This window comes from Mustela putorius, unplaced genomic scaffold (assembly GCF_011764305.1).
Source record: "Mustela putorius furo isolate JIRA1106 unplaced genomic scaffold, ASM1176430v1.1 tig00000095_pilon_pilon_pilon, whole genome shotgun sequence".
Taxonomy (NCBI): domain Eukaryota; kingdom Metazoa; phylum Chordata; class Mammalia; order Carnivora; family Mustelidae; genus Mustela; species Mustela putorius.
This window is the reverse complement of record NW_025421280.1, coordinates 32,343,350-32,361,333: the sequence shown is the minus strand read 5'-3', so window position 1 is coordinate 32,361,333 and position 17,984 is coordinate 32,343,350. Positions and strand designations below refer to the sequence as shown.

The 17,984-nt window shown below is 51.4% G+C and overlaps 3 protein-coding genes across 3 annotated transcripts; 2 read left to right on the top strand and 1 right to left on the bottom strand.

The window, feature by feature from the left end:
• Nucleotides 1-1,178: 1,178 nt before the first annotated feature.
• On the top strand, nucleotides 1,179-5,109 carry CALR (calreticulin). Its single transcript, XM_004748325.1, has 9 exons — nucleotides 1,179-1,358; nucleotides 1,712-1,813; nucleotides 2,001-2,204; nucleotides 2,664-2,758; nucleotides 2,846-3,055; nucleotides 3,135-3,248; nucleotides 3,339-3,482; nucleotides 4,142-4,234; nucleotides 4,323-5,109. The coding sequence occupies exons 1-9, from the start codon at nucleotides 1,268-1,270 to the stop codon at nucleotides 4,521-4,523; spliced, it is 1,254 nt and encodes a 417-aa protein (XP_004748382.1). The 5' UTR covers nucleotides 1,179-1,267; the 3' UTR covers nucleotides 4,524-5,109.
• A 1,616-nt stretch (nucleotides 5,110-6,725) lies between these two features.
• Nucleotides 6,726-12,664, top strand: RAD23A (RAD23 homolog A, nucleotide excision repair protein). Its single transcript, XM_004748321.3, is given in 9 exon segments — nucleotides 6,726-6,913; nucleotides 8,432-8,593; nucleotides 8,761-8,942; nucleotides 9,079-9,134; nucleotides 9,268-9,395; nucleotides 9,666-9,744; nucleotides 9,874-10,007; nucleotides 11,656-11,820; nucleotides 11,902-12,664. Coding segments are annotated over 9 exon segments (1,092 nt in total). The 5' UTR covers nucleotides 6,726-6,841; the 3' UTR covers nucleotides 12,016-12,664.
• A 506-nt stretch (nucleotides 12,665-13,170) lies between these two features.
• Nucleotides 13,171-15,013, bottom strand: GADD45GIP1 (GADD45G interacting protein 1). Its single transcript, XM_004748319.3, has 2 exons — nucleotides 14,616-15,013; nucleotides 13,171-13,529 (listed from the first exon to the last, which is right to left on the bottom strand). The coding sequence occupies exons 1-2, from the start codon at nucleotides 14,963-14,965 to the stop codon at nucleotides 13,211-13,213; spliced, it is 669 nt and encodes a 222-aa protein (XP_004748376.1). The 5' UTR covers nucleotides 14,966-15,013; the 3' UTR covers nucleotides 13,171-13,210.
• Nucleotides 15,014-17,984: the final 2,971 nt, after the last annotated feature.

The window sequence follows — 17,984 nt, the reverse complement described above, 5'->3', positions numbered from 1 at the left end:
TGTTCCAAGGTCCAGGACTGTTGCTCAGAGTTTGGGAAACCCCCAGACCTCCTTCCTGCTTCCTGCAGCTTGGGGGCAGGGAGACAGTGTCAGTCACTGTCAGTCACGTGCCTCTGGCTTCAGAACACTCTAGACTCAGGGGTCCTGCCCATCTCCTTTGGACTTTATCTTCCCCACCATCTGTCTCATTTTTTTTTCTTCCCCAACGGAACCCCTCTCCTCTCCTCTTTAGCCGTTTAGTTGCAAAAGCCAGGCCGTTTGTGGGAGACCACAGGCAGCGACCCCTTTACCGGCTGAGGGAGGGTTTAAAGGAGAGGCTGCGATTAGAGGAACAACCCTATCAAACTCTGGGAGCCACGGCCAATAGTTACATCTTCTAACCTTCCTTCTCTGTCCCAAGACAACCCTAACAGCTTTGAAAGCGATTCTATAGGGCGGCACCTGGCTGAGGTTGCTCCTCCTATCCTCTTAGAGGCTCCTGTGACTTCAGAGGCTAGGTGACTCGTCCCAGTCACAGAGCAGCAGTCTGACAGGCTGTCAGGGCACTAGAGAAGACGAGGGAGCAGAGAGGAGAGAGCTGGCACTTTACTTGCTAGCCTGCAGACTGTGGCACTGGGGTGAAGTTAGGGACCCAGGTCCCCAGCCTCTAAGCTCCGGTGCCCTTTGCCCCATCTTAGCCAGGGGCGGGGGAGAGCTAGAGCGAGCGCGTCCGAGTGGGGGCTTCCCAGCTTCAGAGTAGAAAGTGGTTAGGAAAAACGTGCCCACAGCTCCCCGCAGAGGGATGAAAGAGAGCGAGCTCGGGCAGGATCCAGGTCCCGCGCGGTGACACGGGCACCAGCGCGCGTTCTTTAAACGCCCAGACCCGGAGCTAAGCGCGCGGGCTAGGGCGGGGTTGGGTCGAGGTCTGGTCACATGACCTGGGCAGAAGGGGCTCGAGGCCCCCACCACACCGGTGGGCGGCCCCCACAACGCGTGGTCGACCTTCATTGGCCAGTTGTGTGGCCAATAGAAATCGGCCATCTGGGAACCCTGCGTTCCGAGGCACACCCTAACTTGCTCAGACGACAAGAGTCCAATGGAAAGCCAGGGCCGTATCCAAAGACCAATAATAAGGCGCGGAGGGCGGGACAAGAGGCCGGGCCAGGTTGGTTTGAGGGGCGGTAGGGTATAAAAGCTCGCGGCCGGCGGCAGCGTCTGTCCCTACTGCAGAGCCGCCGCCAGAGGAGAGATTTAAAGGGCCCGCGCGCCGCCGCCCCCTCGGCCCGCCATGCTGCTACCCGTACCGCTGCTGCTCGGCCTCCTTGGCCTGGCCGCTGCCGAACCCGCCATCTACTTTAAGGAGCAGTTTCTGGACGGAGGTAAGGCCTGGTCCCGACTCGAGGCCGGCCGGACGTCGAGGGCGGCCGGTCAGCCTAGATTTGCGTTGTTTCCGTGTAATTACTGCTTAGAGGACCAATACGGTGGGCTCCGGGTACGAGAGCCGCCGGCGAGCCTCCCTTCCATGTCCCTGGGGAGCGTCGAGGGTGCTGCAGACTCCCGCGGCGGGAGTTAGGATTTGCTGGAGAAGCCTTTAAGCCATTGAAGTGTCAAACCAGAGGTTGGGGTGGGGTCAGTCAAGGGGTGTCTGTTTCCCAGTGTTTGAGGCTACTGGGAGATATTTAGCGGGAAGAGATCAGTAGGGCCCCACTGACCTGCCCCTTTGATCCCCTAGACGGGTGGACCAACCGCTGGATCGAATCCAAACACAAGTCAGATTTTGGTAAATTTGTCCTCAGTTCCGGCAAGTTCTACGGTGACCAGGAGAAGGATAAAGGTAAGATCCTTGGGCTGGTGGGGGTTCGGATTCAGGAGGACTTCCTGGAGGAAGCCCTGCACTTCACAGCCTGGTTAATCCCCCATGAGCAGGGCAGGGGGAGGAAGGGGCAGCCCTCTGTGTCTCCAATGCTTAGGGTCCGGGGAGGTTGGGACTGAGCCATGACCTCACTATGGTCTCCTGCTAGGGCTGCAGACGAGCCAGGATGCCCGCTTTTACGCTTTGTCGGCCAGATTTGAGCCCTTCAGCAACAAGGGCCAGACACTGGTGGTGCAGTTCACCGTGAAACACGAGCAGAACATCGACTGTGGGGGCGGTTACGTGAAGCTTTTTCCAGATGGTCTGGACCAGACTGACATGCACGGAGACTCTGAATACAACATCATGTTCGGTAAGGGGCCCCACCCTGGTCCTGACCTTTGATTCGTTAAAGGGAGACTGAAATCTCATGGGTTCTTTAAAGCCCCCGACAGGTAGTTTTGAGAACATGAGAAGTACTTACGTAGTTAAGGCTTGTTTTTGGAAAGGAGGCTGAGAATGTTGCATTGTTGTTGTTGGTCTGAAACTGGTAGTGTATGGGGATTTTTTGTAGCTGTTTCCTGATGTTACAAGTAAGGGCATTAAATTCATTAAGAGCCGGTTTTTGATTTTTTTGTTGTTTTGTTTTGGTTTTTTCTTTTCTTTTCCTTTTTAAAAGGCCACACATTTACTCCTTAGTACCAGTGAGGGTCTGATTCCTGTCCTGTGACCCTTCACAGACCTGAACTTAAGAAGCAAGTCTTCCTTTGTAAAGGGGAGCTTTGCAATGGCAGGCATCTTCTTGCTCTGACTGCACCCACTTTCCACCTAGGCCCCGATATCTGTGGCCCCGGCACCAAGAAAGTTCACGTCATCTTCAACTACAAGGGCAAGAACGTCCTGATCAACAAGGACATCCGTTGCAAGGTGTGACTGGGGGTGGTGACAAATGGCGATAGGGGAGTTTCAGGCCAGCATGGTGGGCGGGGCCACTCATCTCCCCCCCCTCTTCAGGATGATGAATTCACACACCTGTATACCCTGATTGTACGGCCGGATAATACCTATGAGGTGAAGATTGACAACAGCCAGGTGGAATCAGGCTCCTTGGAGGATGATTGGGACTTCCTCCCTCCCAAGAAGATAAAGGATCCCGATGCTTCAAAGCCTGAAGACTGGGATGAGCGGGCCAAGATTGATGACCCCACAGACTCCAAGCCTGAGGTTGGTGCTTGGGCAGAGGCTCCCCATGTGGAGGGTGCAGAGGACAGCTGGGTTGACTGACTTTTTTATGTATCCTCAGGACTGGGATAAGCCCGAGCACATCCCTGACCCTGATGCTAAAAAGCCAGAGGACTGGGATGAAGAAATGGATGGAGAGTGGGAACCACCTGTGATTCAGAACCCCGAGTACAAGGTGACCTGGGGCTCTGAGCAGGGTGGGGGTGCACAGTGGGTAGCACACCGACCATCACTCAACCACTGGTTCCCTTTTCCCCTTCCGCAGGGCGAGTGGAAGCCCCGGCAGATTGACAACCCAGATTACAAGGGCACTTGGATCCACCCAGAGATTGACAACCCTGAGTACTCTCCTGATAGCAACATCTATGCCTATGAAAACTTTGCTGTTCTGGGCTTAGATCTCTGGCAGGTGAGACACATAAGGGATTCCTGAAGTATTTAAATGTTCAGGGTCATCCAGGAGGAAAGGGATGGTAACATTCAACCTCGGGCAGATCTGAGCCCAAAGTGGTGCTTTTCCTGAAGAATTTCCTGGTCTGTTGTTACGGAGTTCTCACAGCAGCCACTTTGAGGCTCTGCTTATTATGTGCCAGATACCCTTCTAAGATCCTTTATGCAAACAAATTTAACTGTCCTTAACAACTAGAAATTGGTTAATCTCGTTAGGAAATTAGTTTCAGAGGTGCTTGTCTGACTCGGTAGAGCATGCAACTTTTGATCTCAGGCATGAGTTCAAGTCCAACATGGGGAACAGAGCCTACTGGGAGAAAAAAAGAATGTGACTATGAGAAAAAAATTTTTGAGAAAATTCCATTTTGAAGGGATCAAATTTTTGTCAGTTTTCTTAAGTAATAAACATTTTATGCTTAGAATGGTGCCTGGCATGTAGTAGGTACTAGAAAAATATTTGAAGAGACTGAGAAATGCCATTTTATGGATGAAAAAAATCAGAAGGGCATTGTGTAGTTGTCATGGGAATATGGAGGGTGCTGGGGTGGGACTTGTCCAAGGCCAGGGACATCCGATGTCCCCTCTGACCACTTCTCCATCCATCCTCCTGTCCCCCAGGTCAAGTCTGGCACCATCTTTGACAATTTTCTCATCACCAACGATGAAGCATATGCAGAGGAGTTTGGAAACGAGACCTGGGGTGTCACGAAGGTGGGCCCAGGGTCTGGTCCTGGACTTGGGGGGGTAGGCAGGCCTGGTGGGTGAGGGCGAGGCCCTGAGGTATGTGGTCTGTGTATAGGCGGCAGAAAAGCAGATGAAGGACAAGCAGGATGAGGAGCAGAGGCTAAAGGAGGAGGAGGAGGACAAGAAACGCAAGGAAGAGGAGGAGGCAGACAAGGAAGATGAGGAAGACAAAGATGAGGATGAGGAGGATGAAGATGACAAGGAGGAAGAGGAAGAGGAAGATGCTGCCGCTGGCCAGGCCAAGGATGAGCTGTAGGGGCCATGCCGCTGCCTCCAGGGCTGGACTGAGGCCTGAGCGCTCCCGCCGCAGAGCCGGCTGCGCCAAATAATGTCTCTATGAGACTGGAGAACTTTCATTTTTTTTCCAGGCGGGTTCTGATTTGGGGTGGATTTTGGTTTTGTTTCCTCCCCTCTTTTTTTTTTTTTTTTTTAACTGGTGTTTTGTCTTTGATTCTCCTTTAGTCCTTATTCCTGATCCTCCTCTTTCTTGATTGACATCTTTGCCTTCCTCTGTCCCCTTCTCTCCCCAGTTCCCTTAGTTCCCCTCCAACCTGAAAGGGGCAGGGGAGTGTGGAAGAGAAGCCCCAGGCCCAAGATTTCCATCTGCTTTCCTTCGTGATCCCAGAGGGGGGCAGGAGAAGAGGGTGGCATCCCCAGCCCCCAGCACTGAGGAAGAACAGGGCTCCTAGGGCCTGAGCTCTGACCCCCACTGACCACTTCCCTTTTTCCCCTGCTCCCAGGACTGGGCCACTTATAGGTGGGGCAGTGGGTTCCAGCTTGGCTCACACTGAGAATGTAAGAACTACAAACAAAATTTCTATTAAATTAAGTTTTGTGTCTTCCTCCTGTGTCTCCTTCTGGGGGAGGTGACTCTTGAGTAAGGCTCATTTTGCAGCAGCTCAAGTTTTGGTTGAATGTCCCCATAAGGTTCAAGGGGCTGTTTCCCCCTCACAACCTCAAAACAGTGAGAAAATAGTGATAGAAGTGCCATTACAAATACTCTACATACTAACTCCTTGAGTTTTTGCACCAGACTGGTGATGGTGGTTTCTAGTACCAATTCAGTTGGATGAGGAGGTTGAGCTCCAGAATTTGAGTAGGGCAGGGCTATGAACCCACACTGTGGCACCATTTCATGCCATCCATTCCCAGTGAACCATGTATACCTCTTAACAAGCAAGACTACATAGAACGATTGGACCATTTTAAACATTTTCTTAATACTACTCATTAGCTATAATACAGGTACAGAGATGGTAAATAAATAGCACCACCAGTGGTCTTTGAATTCTCAGAGGAAAGAGATGGCCCCAAGGAGGGTGCAGAGATGACAGACCAACAAGGTCTAGGACCCCTGAGGCTTAGCTCATCACTTTGGGTCCAGGAGGCTGCCCGTGAAGTTCAGTAGGTGGTCTGGGGCTTATGTCCCTTGTTGAGGGAGAGAGGCAAGAAGCGCTAAACAGCCTGGCCCACTGTGGTGGAAATGTCTAGACTCTGTAAGCCATGAAGGGAAGAAGCAACGTGACCTGGCTACAGTTGGGCCATGGGTGAGGTGTCCCGTAACTGCTTTGTTTTGGACTTGAGTGCTTGAATGGAAACAAACCAAACGCAGGTTTGGAGGCAGGTAATGGTCAGTTGAGGGTGGGAAGACCTCCACCCAGTAACTGGGAGATGATCTTAGCCTTTGGCCAACTAATCCTTCAATACCTTGTTCATGGATGCGCCTCCATGCTTCCCACCTGGGTCCAATGGCCCTAGCTCCACCCCTCTGGGTATCCTCCAGAATTGATGCATCCGGGGAAAGTCTCCGGATAGGATTCTGTCTTTTTAGTGTAAGGAATCCTGGAAAGGTGACAGTTTCCTTAAATACTTGCGGGGTCAGACTGGGGATAATGGGGTGAACAAAGTGGTTGGGGGAGGAGCAGCAGAGAGGTGGGACACCCAGGAGCTAGTACTACAGGTTCATTCCAAAATCCAGTTCTCCCTCAGGAATGAATGAGGCCCCAAATTGGCCCCCTGTCCCTGCTTCAACGGACAAGTGTTTTTAGAATTTTCATTTTTTTAGTTGGTGACCTTTCGAGTATCTTTCCAGTCCTGAGTGTGGGTTCCTGTGAGGGCGGCCAAACCAGAACAAAACTCATTTGGGAAACAAAAAAATGAAATAGAAATAAAAATATTTACAAGTACACGAAAAATTTTGTTCAATGTAATCAACAAACTCCTAAGGACATGAAAAGGGAGCTTGTCGGAGCCATTTTGTGGCCCTATGACGTCACCGCTAACGGGCATGGCGTCACTCAGGAAGCCACGTGATGCGTATGCGTGCTGAATGAGAAGCTGCTCCGGGAGCCGAGTTTAGTCTGCGCATGCCTGGCCAAAGGCCTCTTTTTTGCGCATGCTCAGCAAGGCTAAGGGGGGGGGCGCGCGCGCAGGTCACGTGTTTTGGTGGTCGGCGCGCGCACCGCCTGCCCCGGAAGCGGTCGGCTCGCGGTGCGGCTGGGCGCTAAGATGGCGGCGGCGTGAGTTGCATGTTGTGTGAGGATCCCGGGGCCGCCGCGTCGCTCCGGCCCCGCCATGGCCGTCACCATCACGCTCAAAACGCTGCAGCAGCAGACCTTCAAAATCCGCATGGAGCCTGACGAGACGGTGGGAGCTGGACCGAAGCCCGGGAGTGGGAACGACGGGTGCCGGGGGTGGGGGTGGGGGAGTGGGGGCGGGGAGGAAGGGATCCCGACAGGAGGGGCGGGGAGGACGGCGCGGGCGGGATTCTGCCCACCCCTCCCAGCCTGCCTGACTTTGCCGAACCTCCGTTTGGTTCTCGGCCCAGCCCCCGGCGACTCGTGCTGATGGCACTTATGGGCCGGTCTCCGGACGAGGCCCCACCTCCGGGGCACCCATCAGGCCCCAGCTTCAATGTCAGCGCCCTCGCGGGTCGCGGGAGCCGCAGGCTCAGATTCCCGGCCGGGCCACGCTCTCTGGGACGGGGGCTCCGAGTTCCCAGCTTTGCAGCATCTCCTCGGGACGTTGGTGGCTGAATTTGGGAGTAGTGATCAGGAGATCCCGAGTGGTGACGGCAGTGTCGATAATGATAATAAACGGCCTGAGTGTCAGTCGTCTGTGTTTGTTGACGATTTGTTCTTTACCACCTGCTGAGCGATTTAGTATTATTTTACTAAAAATGCAAAACAAACTTATTTGAGCCATTTTGACAATTTCACTCCATTTTACAGATGTGGGAGTTTAAGAATTAGGGAACTTTGCTACAGTCACATAAAGCAAGTGATGGCAGAACGGGGGTTCATATTTGGTTTTTAGCTGAAAAGAGGTGTAGGAGCTAACAGACCTACTGAACGTCTAACTATGTGTTTGGCACTTTTGGAACAACTACCTCACGAAGGAGACCCTGAAGTCTACGTGTTGTAGAAATGGAAGCACTCCCGTTTTCCGATTAGTCCCAACTATTTGACTTTGGGCAAGCTATTTAATCTTTCTGTGTCTCTGTTTCTCAAACATAAAATGGGATCAATAGCTAGTTCATGCAGTGGTGAGGCTTTAAAAGTGATACTGTACACTTAGTATTATCCCCATAAGATGCTTTTGGCACTGAGCACTGTCAGCAGTGTGGAATGAAGAATCTTACCTCTCTTTTATTCTCTCTTTTTTTTTTTTTAAGATTTTATTTATTTGACAGATCACAAGTGGGCAGAGAGTGGGGGTGTGGGTAGCCAGCTCCCTGCTGAGCAGAGAGCCCTGGATGCAGGGCTCCATCCCAGGACCCTGAGACCATGACTCAAGCTGAAGGCAGAGGCTTAACTCACTGAGCCACTCAGGAGCCCCTCTCTATTTTTCATCATACTTTACGTTATGTGAAGTCATTTGTTTTCTCTTTTCCTCGCATTAGTGTTACTTTTGGGGAAGTGGGGACTTGTGCTGAGTTTTGTTCCGTGTTATATTATGTACTCAATACTTAGAGTAGCACCTGGTGTGTAGTGTTTGGTGAACACTCCATTGATTGGTGGAATAGGCGAACAAATTGGAATCTGGCATGGTTGACTACGAAGCTTACTTTCTCTGCCATTGAGGCTTGTGGTCTCTTCCCCTCCTCCCCCTTCCCCACTCAAGAAAGAATCTTGAGGTTTGCAATGAGTGTTCCTCTCCTTCCAGGTGAAGGTGCTAAAGGAAAAGATAGAAGCTGAGAAGGGTCGTGATGCCTTCCCTGTGGCTGGACAGAAACTCATTTATGCTGGCAAGATCCTGAGTGATGACGTTCCCATCAGGGACTATCGCATTGATGAGAAGAACTTTGTGGTTGTTATGGTGACCAAGGTAGGTGAAGTGTGCTGCTTGGGAGGGTGGGTGAATTAGCTGGGGAGCTGACAAAGAGCCAGTGTGCCCGGGAGAGATTAGCTATGAATAGGGCGGGGCTGAGACGGGATGGGATGTTGGGGCTAGATAGGGAAATTGATGCCTGCTCCTTTTTCTGGGTGTCACAGGCCAAAACTAGCCCAGGCACCTCAGTACCCCCAGAGGCCTCACCCACTGCTGCCCCGGAGTCCTCCACATCCTTCCCTCCGGCCCCTGCCTCAGGCATGTCCCATCCCCCACCTACTGCCAGAGAGGACAAGAGCCCATCGGAGGAATCAGTCCCCACGACATCCCCGGAGTCCGTGTCAGGGTAAGGCCAGGGAGCAGAAGCCCCACCTTGGGCCCTGTCCTCCCAGCACATTCCAGTACATACGTGTTCCTGCTTAACCTGGGGGAGGGCAAGCCGCCAGAAGCCAGGGTCCGATTTCTCTCTCTTGAATTTGCAGCTCTGTTCCCTCTTCAGGTAGCAGCGGGCGAGAGGAAGACGCAGCATCCACGCTAGGTGGGTGGGTGGTCCCCAGGGCAGAAGCAGTTGGGTGCCCCAGCCAGCAGCTGGGCCTTGTGTGGGTGTGGGAGGGTCTGGGAGCTACCCTTCTCCCTCCTTAGTGACCCAGGCCTTGCTGCTCCCTCCACAGTGACTGGTTCTGAGTATGAGACGATGCTGACAGAGATCATGTCCATGGGCTATGAGCGGGAGCGGGTCGTGGCCGCCCTGAGAGCCAGCTACAACAACCCCCACCGAGCCGTGGAGTATCTACTCACGGTGAGGTGGGGCTGCTCCCTCCTGGGGAGGCCTCAAGGGAGTACATGGGCTTACGTGCCCTGACGGGTGGTCAGAGAGGCAAAACCTGCCCTCTGAAGGCTTTGGGTTGTGGTTCCAGCCAGGAAAGGCTTCGTGCAGGAGCCTGGACATGAGTGATGGGGTGGGTCTATGGAGGGCAAGGCCGAGGTCTCACCTGTCTTCGGCCAGGGCTGAGTATGCAGAAGGGAGGCAGTTCTGATGTGCATTAGAACTAAATAGGACCCCTGACAGGGAATTCCTGGGAGCCCCGAGCCAGAACATGGTTCTGTCCAGGAGAGCCAGGTGTCGGAGCAGCCAGCCACAGAAGGAGGTAAGTGGACTGGGAGATGTGTATGTTGGGTGTCTGCTGTCAAGGTGTCAGACTCCGCCCTCCCCACACTGGCCCCCAAGCTTTTGGGAGTCCAGCATGCTGTCTGATTATACATCTTTCTTCTGCTAGCAGGAGAGAACCCCCTGGAGTTCCTGCGGGACCAGCCCTAGTTCCAGAACATGCGGCAGGTGATTCAGCAGAACCCAGCTCTGCTGCCTGCCCTGCTTCAGCAGCTGGGCCAAGAGAATCCTCAGCTTTTGCAGGTGCGGCCCTGGGGGTGGAGAGAGCCAGGGTAGGCACCACCTCCACTCCCCTGTGGGTACCACAGCCCCAGAAAGCTAGCTTCGCCTAGTGTGGTATGTAGGAGCCCTCTCTGTGTTTGGAAATCAGGACTAGTGACAGCCCCCTGCTGCTCTTGATCTAATGATCCTCCTGGTTTCATGTAATTTTCTCAAACACCTTACGAGGTGTGGGTGCTGTTCTTATCATCTCACGGAGGAAGATACCAGGAGTCTGGAGCAGTGTGGCAGCTAGTGTGGTGTGTGTTTGCCTCTGGGTCCTTTGCTCTACCTTCTGTGTCTTTCTGTTCTGGCTTGGCCTCACATACAGTTAGTGCATCCTAAGTGCCTACAAGGTTGTATGGCACCATCGAGAACTGGTGTGTCCCAGTTAGCTCTGGGACCACGGTACTCAGCAAGGTTCCATCCTGCCCTTGAAGGCTCCTAAGCAGAGGGGCAGTGGACCCTGGAGGTGACAGGGTTTTCTGGATCATCTGTAAAGGCCTGGTTTAGGGCCTGTCATCTACTGCTGCTCCTTCACTCAGTCCCTTTTGCTGCCTCCTCCTGCTTACCTTCTCCAGGTGTTACAGGGCACGGGCTGCAACGCCTTTATCCTCATTTCTGTTTAGTGTTCCCTATATTACCATCTTGAGCAGTGATACGCCTCCAAATCGATGTAACCAACCGGAACCTCCAAATGCCACACTTAACCGATGGCTGACTTGACGCAAACATGAAAGGGCCTTGTAGACGTCTAAGACTTGAGAGCAGATCCTCCTCCCAGCCCTCCCCATCCCCAGAAGGCTTGAGCCTCAGCCCTGTGCCTGCTGGGGTCCGCCATCCCCTGTCTTCTCAGAACATCTCACTCTGTCCGGCCCTGCACTTAGCCCCTACAGCGGCCATCTCGGCTCCCCGCCCAGTTCCCCGCTGCTCCCTGAGGGGCACCGCCCACACAGTGCATTCTCCACCAGGAGCCAGACTCTTGAAAAAACCCTTTCGAGGTGAAGTTAAAGTCAGACATATATCAAAACAGAACTGTAGAGAGTTGCGGAACCTGCAGGTATGCAACACCCAGATGAATTAGGTCTTTTTGACATGTACACAGATCACGTCTTTCTCTTTTCACTGGGGTGTCCTTTCATTCTAGAAGACACTAGAAGCAAGTAGGTCGGGTCTTTGTTTTCATCTCTTTGTTTTGTCCCTTTTTTGCTGTTTGTTTCCTTCGTTCCTGCCACATAATCTTCTGTTTCTGGGATTTGTTAAGTGCATTTCAATCTCCAAGCCTTTGCACTTACTGTTCTATCTGGAGGAAACTTCCCATCTTGCAGATCACAGGCCTTTCTTTCCTGCCCTGTGGATTTTTTTCTGTAGAGTCCAGTGTTGGCCCTACTGTATGCCAGGCCCCCTATTTCCATTGTAAATAATGACCCATTTATTTGCTTACAGCCTCTCTCCCTCCTCTGGAGCATCAGCTCCACCGGGACAGGCCTGTATCCACTATCGTGTTGCTCTTTGGCCAGAATAGGCCGCCTCTGAATCTGTGCTGAGGGGATGAAAAAGCAGGGCGGTGATCAGGACCCTGGTGGGCATCAGGTGCGGGGGCTCACAGTCCCTTTCCCTCTGTCTCCCACAGCAAATTAGCCGGCACCAGGAGCAGTTCATCCAGATGCTGAATGAGCCCCCCGGGGAGCTGGCAGACATCTCCGATGTGGAGGGTGAGGGGGGCGCCATAGGTGAGGAGGCCCCGCAGATGAACTACATCCAGGTGACACCACAGGAGAAAGAAGCTATAGAGAGGGTAAGAGGCCTGGCTTGGGGGGTGACCTTCCTGGTGGGCAGGGCCCCCAGCCCCTGCTCATACCCACCCGTCTTCCTGCAGTTGAAAGCCCTGGGCTTCCCGGAGAGCCTGGTGATCCAGGCCTACTTTGCTTGCGAAAAAAACGAGAACTTGGCTGCCAACTTCCTCCTGAGTCAGAACTTTGATGACGAGTGATGCAGGGAGGCCAGGCCGCCCCCCCAACCTCCCCACCCCCCAACTCCACAAAAGTTTTATAAAAGAAAAAATATATATATATTCATGTTTATTTAAGAAGTGGAAAAAAATCAAAAACCTTAAAAAAAAAAAAAACCTATTTCCCATCCTCCTCCAGTGGCCCCCGTTCCCATCTTGGCCTGAGAAGACCTAGGCCAGACAGCTGTCTCCCATCCCCCGCCCCAGCCCTGCCTGCTCTAAGAAACTGGCAGGACTGGAGGCGACAGATGGGCCCCTCTTGGCCTCTGTCCCAGCTCCCTGCAGCCAGATGGAGAGGCGGCTGCTTGCTTCCCCCTCCCCTGAAGAGCCCCTGAGACCTCCCTCCCTTCTTCCAGGGTGAGGGGAAGCTGGAGCCCTAAACTTTGATCCTCCATTGGAGTGCCCCAACCTTTCCATCTGGGGTAAACTCAAGAGGCCCAAGGACCCCCTCCCCAGTTTGGCCTTGGTCTCTGGCCTGTATCCCTTTGCTGGAGAGGTTGAGGCCTGGTTTGTCCTGCCTGGGGAGGCAGTAACATCAGAGCTGTTCTGGAGGTTAAAGCCACCCCCTTGACCCCAGGACAGAACCGTGTCTCTGATAAAGGTTTTGAAGTGAATAAAGTTTTAAAAGCCAGTCCTGTGGTGTGTGCCTACTGGGGCTTCCTACTCCAGCTTGTCTGGGTCTGGGGGCTAGTTGGGCACAGGTGATAATGCCTATGCTGAGAAGGGGCAGAGTGGTCTGTCAGCCTCTGCAGATTGGGGCTCCCAGTGTCTCCCACCCCCTTGAGGCTATCTCATTCCCAGGCAGTGGGCCCCAGCCCCAACTTAGCCTCGGAAGGGCTGTTTCTCCCTACCCCCCGCCATCACCACTACAGTCTGTTTTGGCTACACTTCCCCCACTAGTAATTGGCTAATTACTGGAGATTAATGTTGGTAAACAGAAGCCTCCTTCTTCTCTGCCATCTGCTCCTCCATTATTTCCCCATTGCATCCCCCTTTCTCCCCCTGAAGCCCCAGTTAGTCGGCATGGCCTAGAGTCCCTGAGTGAGCAGAGCCAGGAAGGGTGGGGGAGTCCCTGGCCCCAAGTGTTTGCGGGGGCCAGGAAGGGGCATGGTGAGAGAAGACACAGCTCTCCAGGGCTGGGGCTGTCGGGCAGCAGATTTTATTGGGAGAGGCTAGCTCAGGAACTGGGTGCCACCGAGGCTTCGGAGTCTTGGGCCGCAGCAGCAGCCAGTGCAGCAGCTCGTGCCTCCTTCTTCTGTCTTTGTTTCTCCTCCTTGAGGCGTTTGCGCTGCTGCTTCTCCAGGTCCTGCAGCAGCTCCTGGAAGCGGGCACTCCTCGGGTCCACATGGTAGCCCAGGCGTTCCTGGGCCTCAGCCTGCAGTCGGGCCCGCCGCTCCTTGTCGGCCTGCTCCTTTTCCCTGCGCTCCTGCTGCTGCCGCCGCCAGTTCTCAATCATCTGTGGCATCTTGGCCATTCTCTCTGCAATGAGCTGCTCCCTGCAGGGGAGGGTAGAGTGACGAAGATGGCAACACCCAGGAGCATCCATCCACCCACAGCACCCCCACCCCGATGAAAAACTGGGAAGACTTATGGTGGTCATTAAAACAGGAAAAGTCCCAGACAAGTGGAGTAACAGGCAGGAGGGATGAATTAATTTGTGTGTGACCCTGAGCACAGGAGAGTCAACACCCTGAGGAGACCCCGTCAGCTCGGCATTTTACTGAGCTGCCTTAGCCAGAGAGCTGAACACCATATCGCCACTCCCACAGCACAGACTCTGATCCTGCAGACATCACTGAGCGCCTACTGTATGCCAGGCCCTGTTGTAAAGGCAAGAAATGGATTGGACCTTTCTCTCCAATCCTACGACTTTGTAGGTCCCAGTCACAGTCCCATTTTTAAGGATTAGAAAGGTGAAGCTGAAAGATCTAAAGCCCCCATGGCAGAGTTATCTAGCTGGGATGGGGTGGAGACTGGGGTTCACATTCTAGCTTCACCTTTTACTGCCTGGGTGATTCCACAAACTCCCAGGCTTTGGTTTTTCATCTCTACAATGAGGGTGATGCCCTCTTCCTCTTAGAGCTACTGTGAGGACGAGAACAATAAAAAGCAGGAACACGCTTGGCCTTCACCAATTTGCCTGCCCTCCAAGAAGCAACACCATCCTGATGTTCCTGGTCTTGTATTCTTCAAGTCTAATCCTTCAGACCTGTCTCCTGAAGTCTGACCTCTGCCCTTGACTCCAGGCCCCACCACCCTTCCCCAGCCACAATGACCTCCTGGCAGCTCCTTAAAGCATATTCCTACCTCGGGGTCTTTGCACCTTTTACCAGGAACACTCCCTAGGATCTCCCCGTTGCTATGTCTAGTCATTCAGGTCTCTAAGGATCAACTTGGAGAGGTTCGAGGTCTCAAACCAAAGTCGTTCTCTGGCACACACATTTTTCAGTTTTATCTTCCTAATGGTTCCCTGTCGCCATTTAAAATTATCTTGTTCTCTGCTATGTGCTCAGCACCTGGGACAAGGCCTTGCACACAGGAGGTCCTCGGCCCACCACCCCCGCCTGCCCGACCGCACACACCTGGCCTGGCGCTTCTGCTCCTCCGCCAGCTGCTGCACCCGCAGCGACTCCTGCATGGTCGCCAGGCTCGGGAACCATTCGCGCTCCTCAGCCTCCAGTTCGCGCAGCTGCTCCCGCGACGGCCACAGCGAACCGGCGGCCACCCCGGAGGCGGCGCCGTGCCGCGCAAACTGCTTGGCCGCGTAGCGCGGCCCCAGCTGCCAGCGCGGGGTCAGCGGGTCGTCCGGGTCCGGCCACCAGGGCCCTGGCGAGCGGCGCGGGGGCGGAGGCGCCCGGTAGTCACGGGAGCCCCGGCCCAGAATCGCCGGCAGCTCTAGCAGGGTCCGCGTTCGCCACACGGGCGCCGCCATCTTGGCTGTGCGGGGTCCTCGCGGGCCGGCCGGGGTGGCCACAGCACTGCCTGCGCGCGAGGTCCGAAGGCAGCCTGGGCGGGGCGAGGGGCGTCCCCGCGGCCTAAGTTCCGGGCAGGGGAGAGGAGGGAGTAACAAATGTCCTATACATCTTTAAGTAGAATTAAAATTTTTATTTTAGCAGTTATTTATTAAAATCTCACTAAGTTTTAACTTTATACATTTAAGGTAGCATTTGATTTTTTATTTCAAAAATTTAAGTGTCTGAATTTTAACTATTTTTTTAAAATTTTAAATATTATCTCAGTTTGAAGTTTAATCTACGTATTACTTTATATTAAATTTTATTTTTAAGTTACTTTATATTTTAAATATTTAGAATCTTTTTAAGATGTTCGTTTAAATATTTAAATTTCATTTTAAAACCTGAATATTTTTTATAACATTAAGTATTCATTTTTTATGCTTTATTTTATGCTTTTAAATTTTATTTTTAATATCTCAAGATTTTTATTTTATTTTATTTTATTTTTTTTTTTTTTTTTTTTTTTAAGATTTTATTTATTTATTTGTCCGAGAGAGAGAGAGGGAGAGCAAGCACAGGCAGACAGAGTGGCAGGCAGAGTCAGAGGGAGAAGCAGGCTCCCTGCCGAGCAAGGAGCCCGATGTGGGACTCGATCCCAGGACACTGGGATCACGACCTGAGCCGAAGGCAGCCGCTTAACCAACTGAGCCACCCAGGCGTCCCTCAAGATTTTTATTTTAAAGAATTGTTTAAAACCGTACCTAGACAATTTTAAATATTTAAATTTCTACTTAAAATATAAAAGTACGATTAAGGTATATATGTAGAAATTTTATTTTAAGTTTTATTGTGAACATGTTATTACTTTTTGCCTTTCAATTTTTTATATTTAACAATATTTAAAATGTTTGATCAAAATGCAGCAATTAAACAGTATCTTTTCAGAACGGGATTTTAGCCTTAAAAAGGAAGGAAATTCTGTCTCATGCTGCAACATGGATGAACCTGGAAGACATTATGCTGAGTGAAATAAACCAGTCACAAAAGAACATACATCATGTGATTCCACTTATATGAGGACTTTGGAGTAGCCAAATTCATAGACACAGAAAGTACAATGAATGGTGGTTGGCAGGGACAGAGGAGACAAAGAATGGGAGTTCGCGTTTAATGGAGACAGAGTTCCTGTTTGAGAAGATGAAAAGGTTCTGGAAATGCATGACGTGCTTAATAGCACTGAACAGTACATTGAAAATGATGAAAATGGTACGTTTTATGTTATATATATTTTATCTCTCTCTCTCTCTCTTTCTCTCTCTCTCACACACACACACACACACACACACACACGAATTGCGGTTCCCCGGGTGAACTAGCAAGCCTGGAGAAGAATGTCCAGAATTTATAACCTCAGCATATATATCATTTATGTCAATCCCAAGCTGGAAACAGCGGGCACCTGAGTCGGTTCACAGCAGAATGGAGACCTAAATTTTGATGTTTCAACCAACAGAATACTGCGCAGGAATACAAGAGTAGAAATGACATCTGGGTGTAATCTCAAAGTGGGTAATCCTCAGGGACAGCATTTGCAACAAAGGATGCAGGGCCCAAGGGATTCCTTTTCATGAGGGAATGTTTTTCACTGTGTAAAGTTTACACAAATTGTCCTTTTTATGTAAAGTGGAAAAATCCTGGTATAGTTATGGATGCAAACCCTTAGGGGTAAAGGCAAGGCAGCAATCACTCTGGAAATCAAAATGGGTGTGAGGGGCTATTGGAGAAGTGGTCATGTTGGTGGGGGGAGAGGGTCACTGGGTAACCGGTCCTTGAGCTGGACATTCCTGTTCTGTTTGCTTTTGGACTGTACTAAATGTTTGTTTGGTTTTTAAGATTTTATCAGAGAGGGCAAGCCAGCACCAGCAGGGGGAGGGGTAGGGAGAGAAGCAGTCTCTGCCCTGAGCAAATAGCCCAATGTGGGGCTTGATTTCAGGATCCTGGGATCATGACCTGAGCCGAAGGCCGATGCTTAACCGACTGAGCCACCCAGGGGTCCCTCATGTTATTTCTTGATCTGGGCTACAGGATGGCCTGAGTTATAATTATTCTGTAAGCTGTGTATGTGTGGGCTGCATACTTTCCTGTAGATTTATTATACTTTGTAAGTGAAAAAAAAAATACAACCAACAAAAAGGATTACAGTGAGAAATCATATGCCCACCTGTCTTCTATACCCCCCGACCCCCGCCTGAGCTCCTCTCCTGACTTGTGTTAGTTTCTTGTGTATCCTAGAGCAGTGCTTTAGACATTGTCATTTACAGTGTTAACGAATTACTTCGCAAGGACAGATGAGTACAGTCACATATGTCATCACCCAGAGCTAGCAGATATTAACACTTTGACTAGATCGCTTCAGATCTTTTTTTAAATGGAAGTGTAGTTGACATACAATATTATGTTAGTTTCAGGTGTTCAATGTAGTGCTTTGACAATTGCACACATTACAAAATGCTCACCACGGTAAGTGTAGTCACCATCTGTCACCATACAATGTTACTACAATATTATTGACTATGTTCCCTATGCTGTACTTGTCATCCCTGTGACTTTATTTTGTTACTAGAAATTTGTACCTCTCAACCCCCTTCACTTATTTTGCCCATCCCTCTACCCCTCCACCCCGCTCTACCCCCATCTACCCCCCTCCCCTCAGGTACCCACCTTCAGATCCTTTTTTAAAAAACTCTTTTTAATAAAACCTGCCCCCTACTGTGGAAGTCTCCAATGACAGGCAGTAAGGCCTCCACCGACAAATACCACCCCTTTCCTAACCCCACCCTTCTCAGGAGTAACAATTATTTTGAAATTAGCTTATTCTTCCAGGACCAGACCAAACTTTATGCATTTGCTACTTATCTGGAATCTTGAAAACACTATGCAATATGTATTTTTATTTTTTTACAAGATTTTATTTATTTGAGAGAAAGAGAGCAA

Excerpts from the sequence above, each read along its gene's own strand:
- CALR (XM_004748325.1), top strand. The coding sequence starts at position 1,268 with ATGCTGCTACCCGTACCGCTGCTGCTCGGCCTCCTTGGCCTGGCCGCT. Across the intron at positions 2,205-2,663 it reads TGAATACAACATCATGTTCG|GCCCCGATATCTGTGGCCCC; the intron begins GTAAGGGGCCCC and ends CTTTCCACCTAG. Across the intron at positions 3,249-3,338 it reads TTCAGAACCCCGAGTACAAG|GGCGAGTGGAAGCCCCGGCA; the intron begins GTGACCTGGGGC and ends CCCCTTCCGCAG.
- GADD45GIP1 (XM_004748319.3), bottom strand. The coding sequence starts at position 14,965 with ATGGCGGCGCCCGTGTGGCGAACGCGGACCCTGCTAGAGCTGCCGGCG. Across the intron at positions 13,530-14,615 it reads GAGCAGAAGCGCCAGGCCAG|GGAGCAGCTCATTGCAGAGA; the intron begins GTGTGTGCGGTC and ends CCTCCCCTGCAG.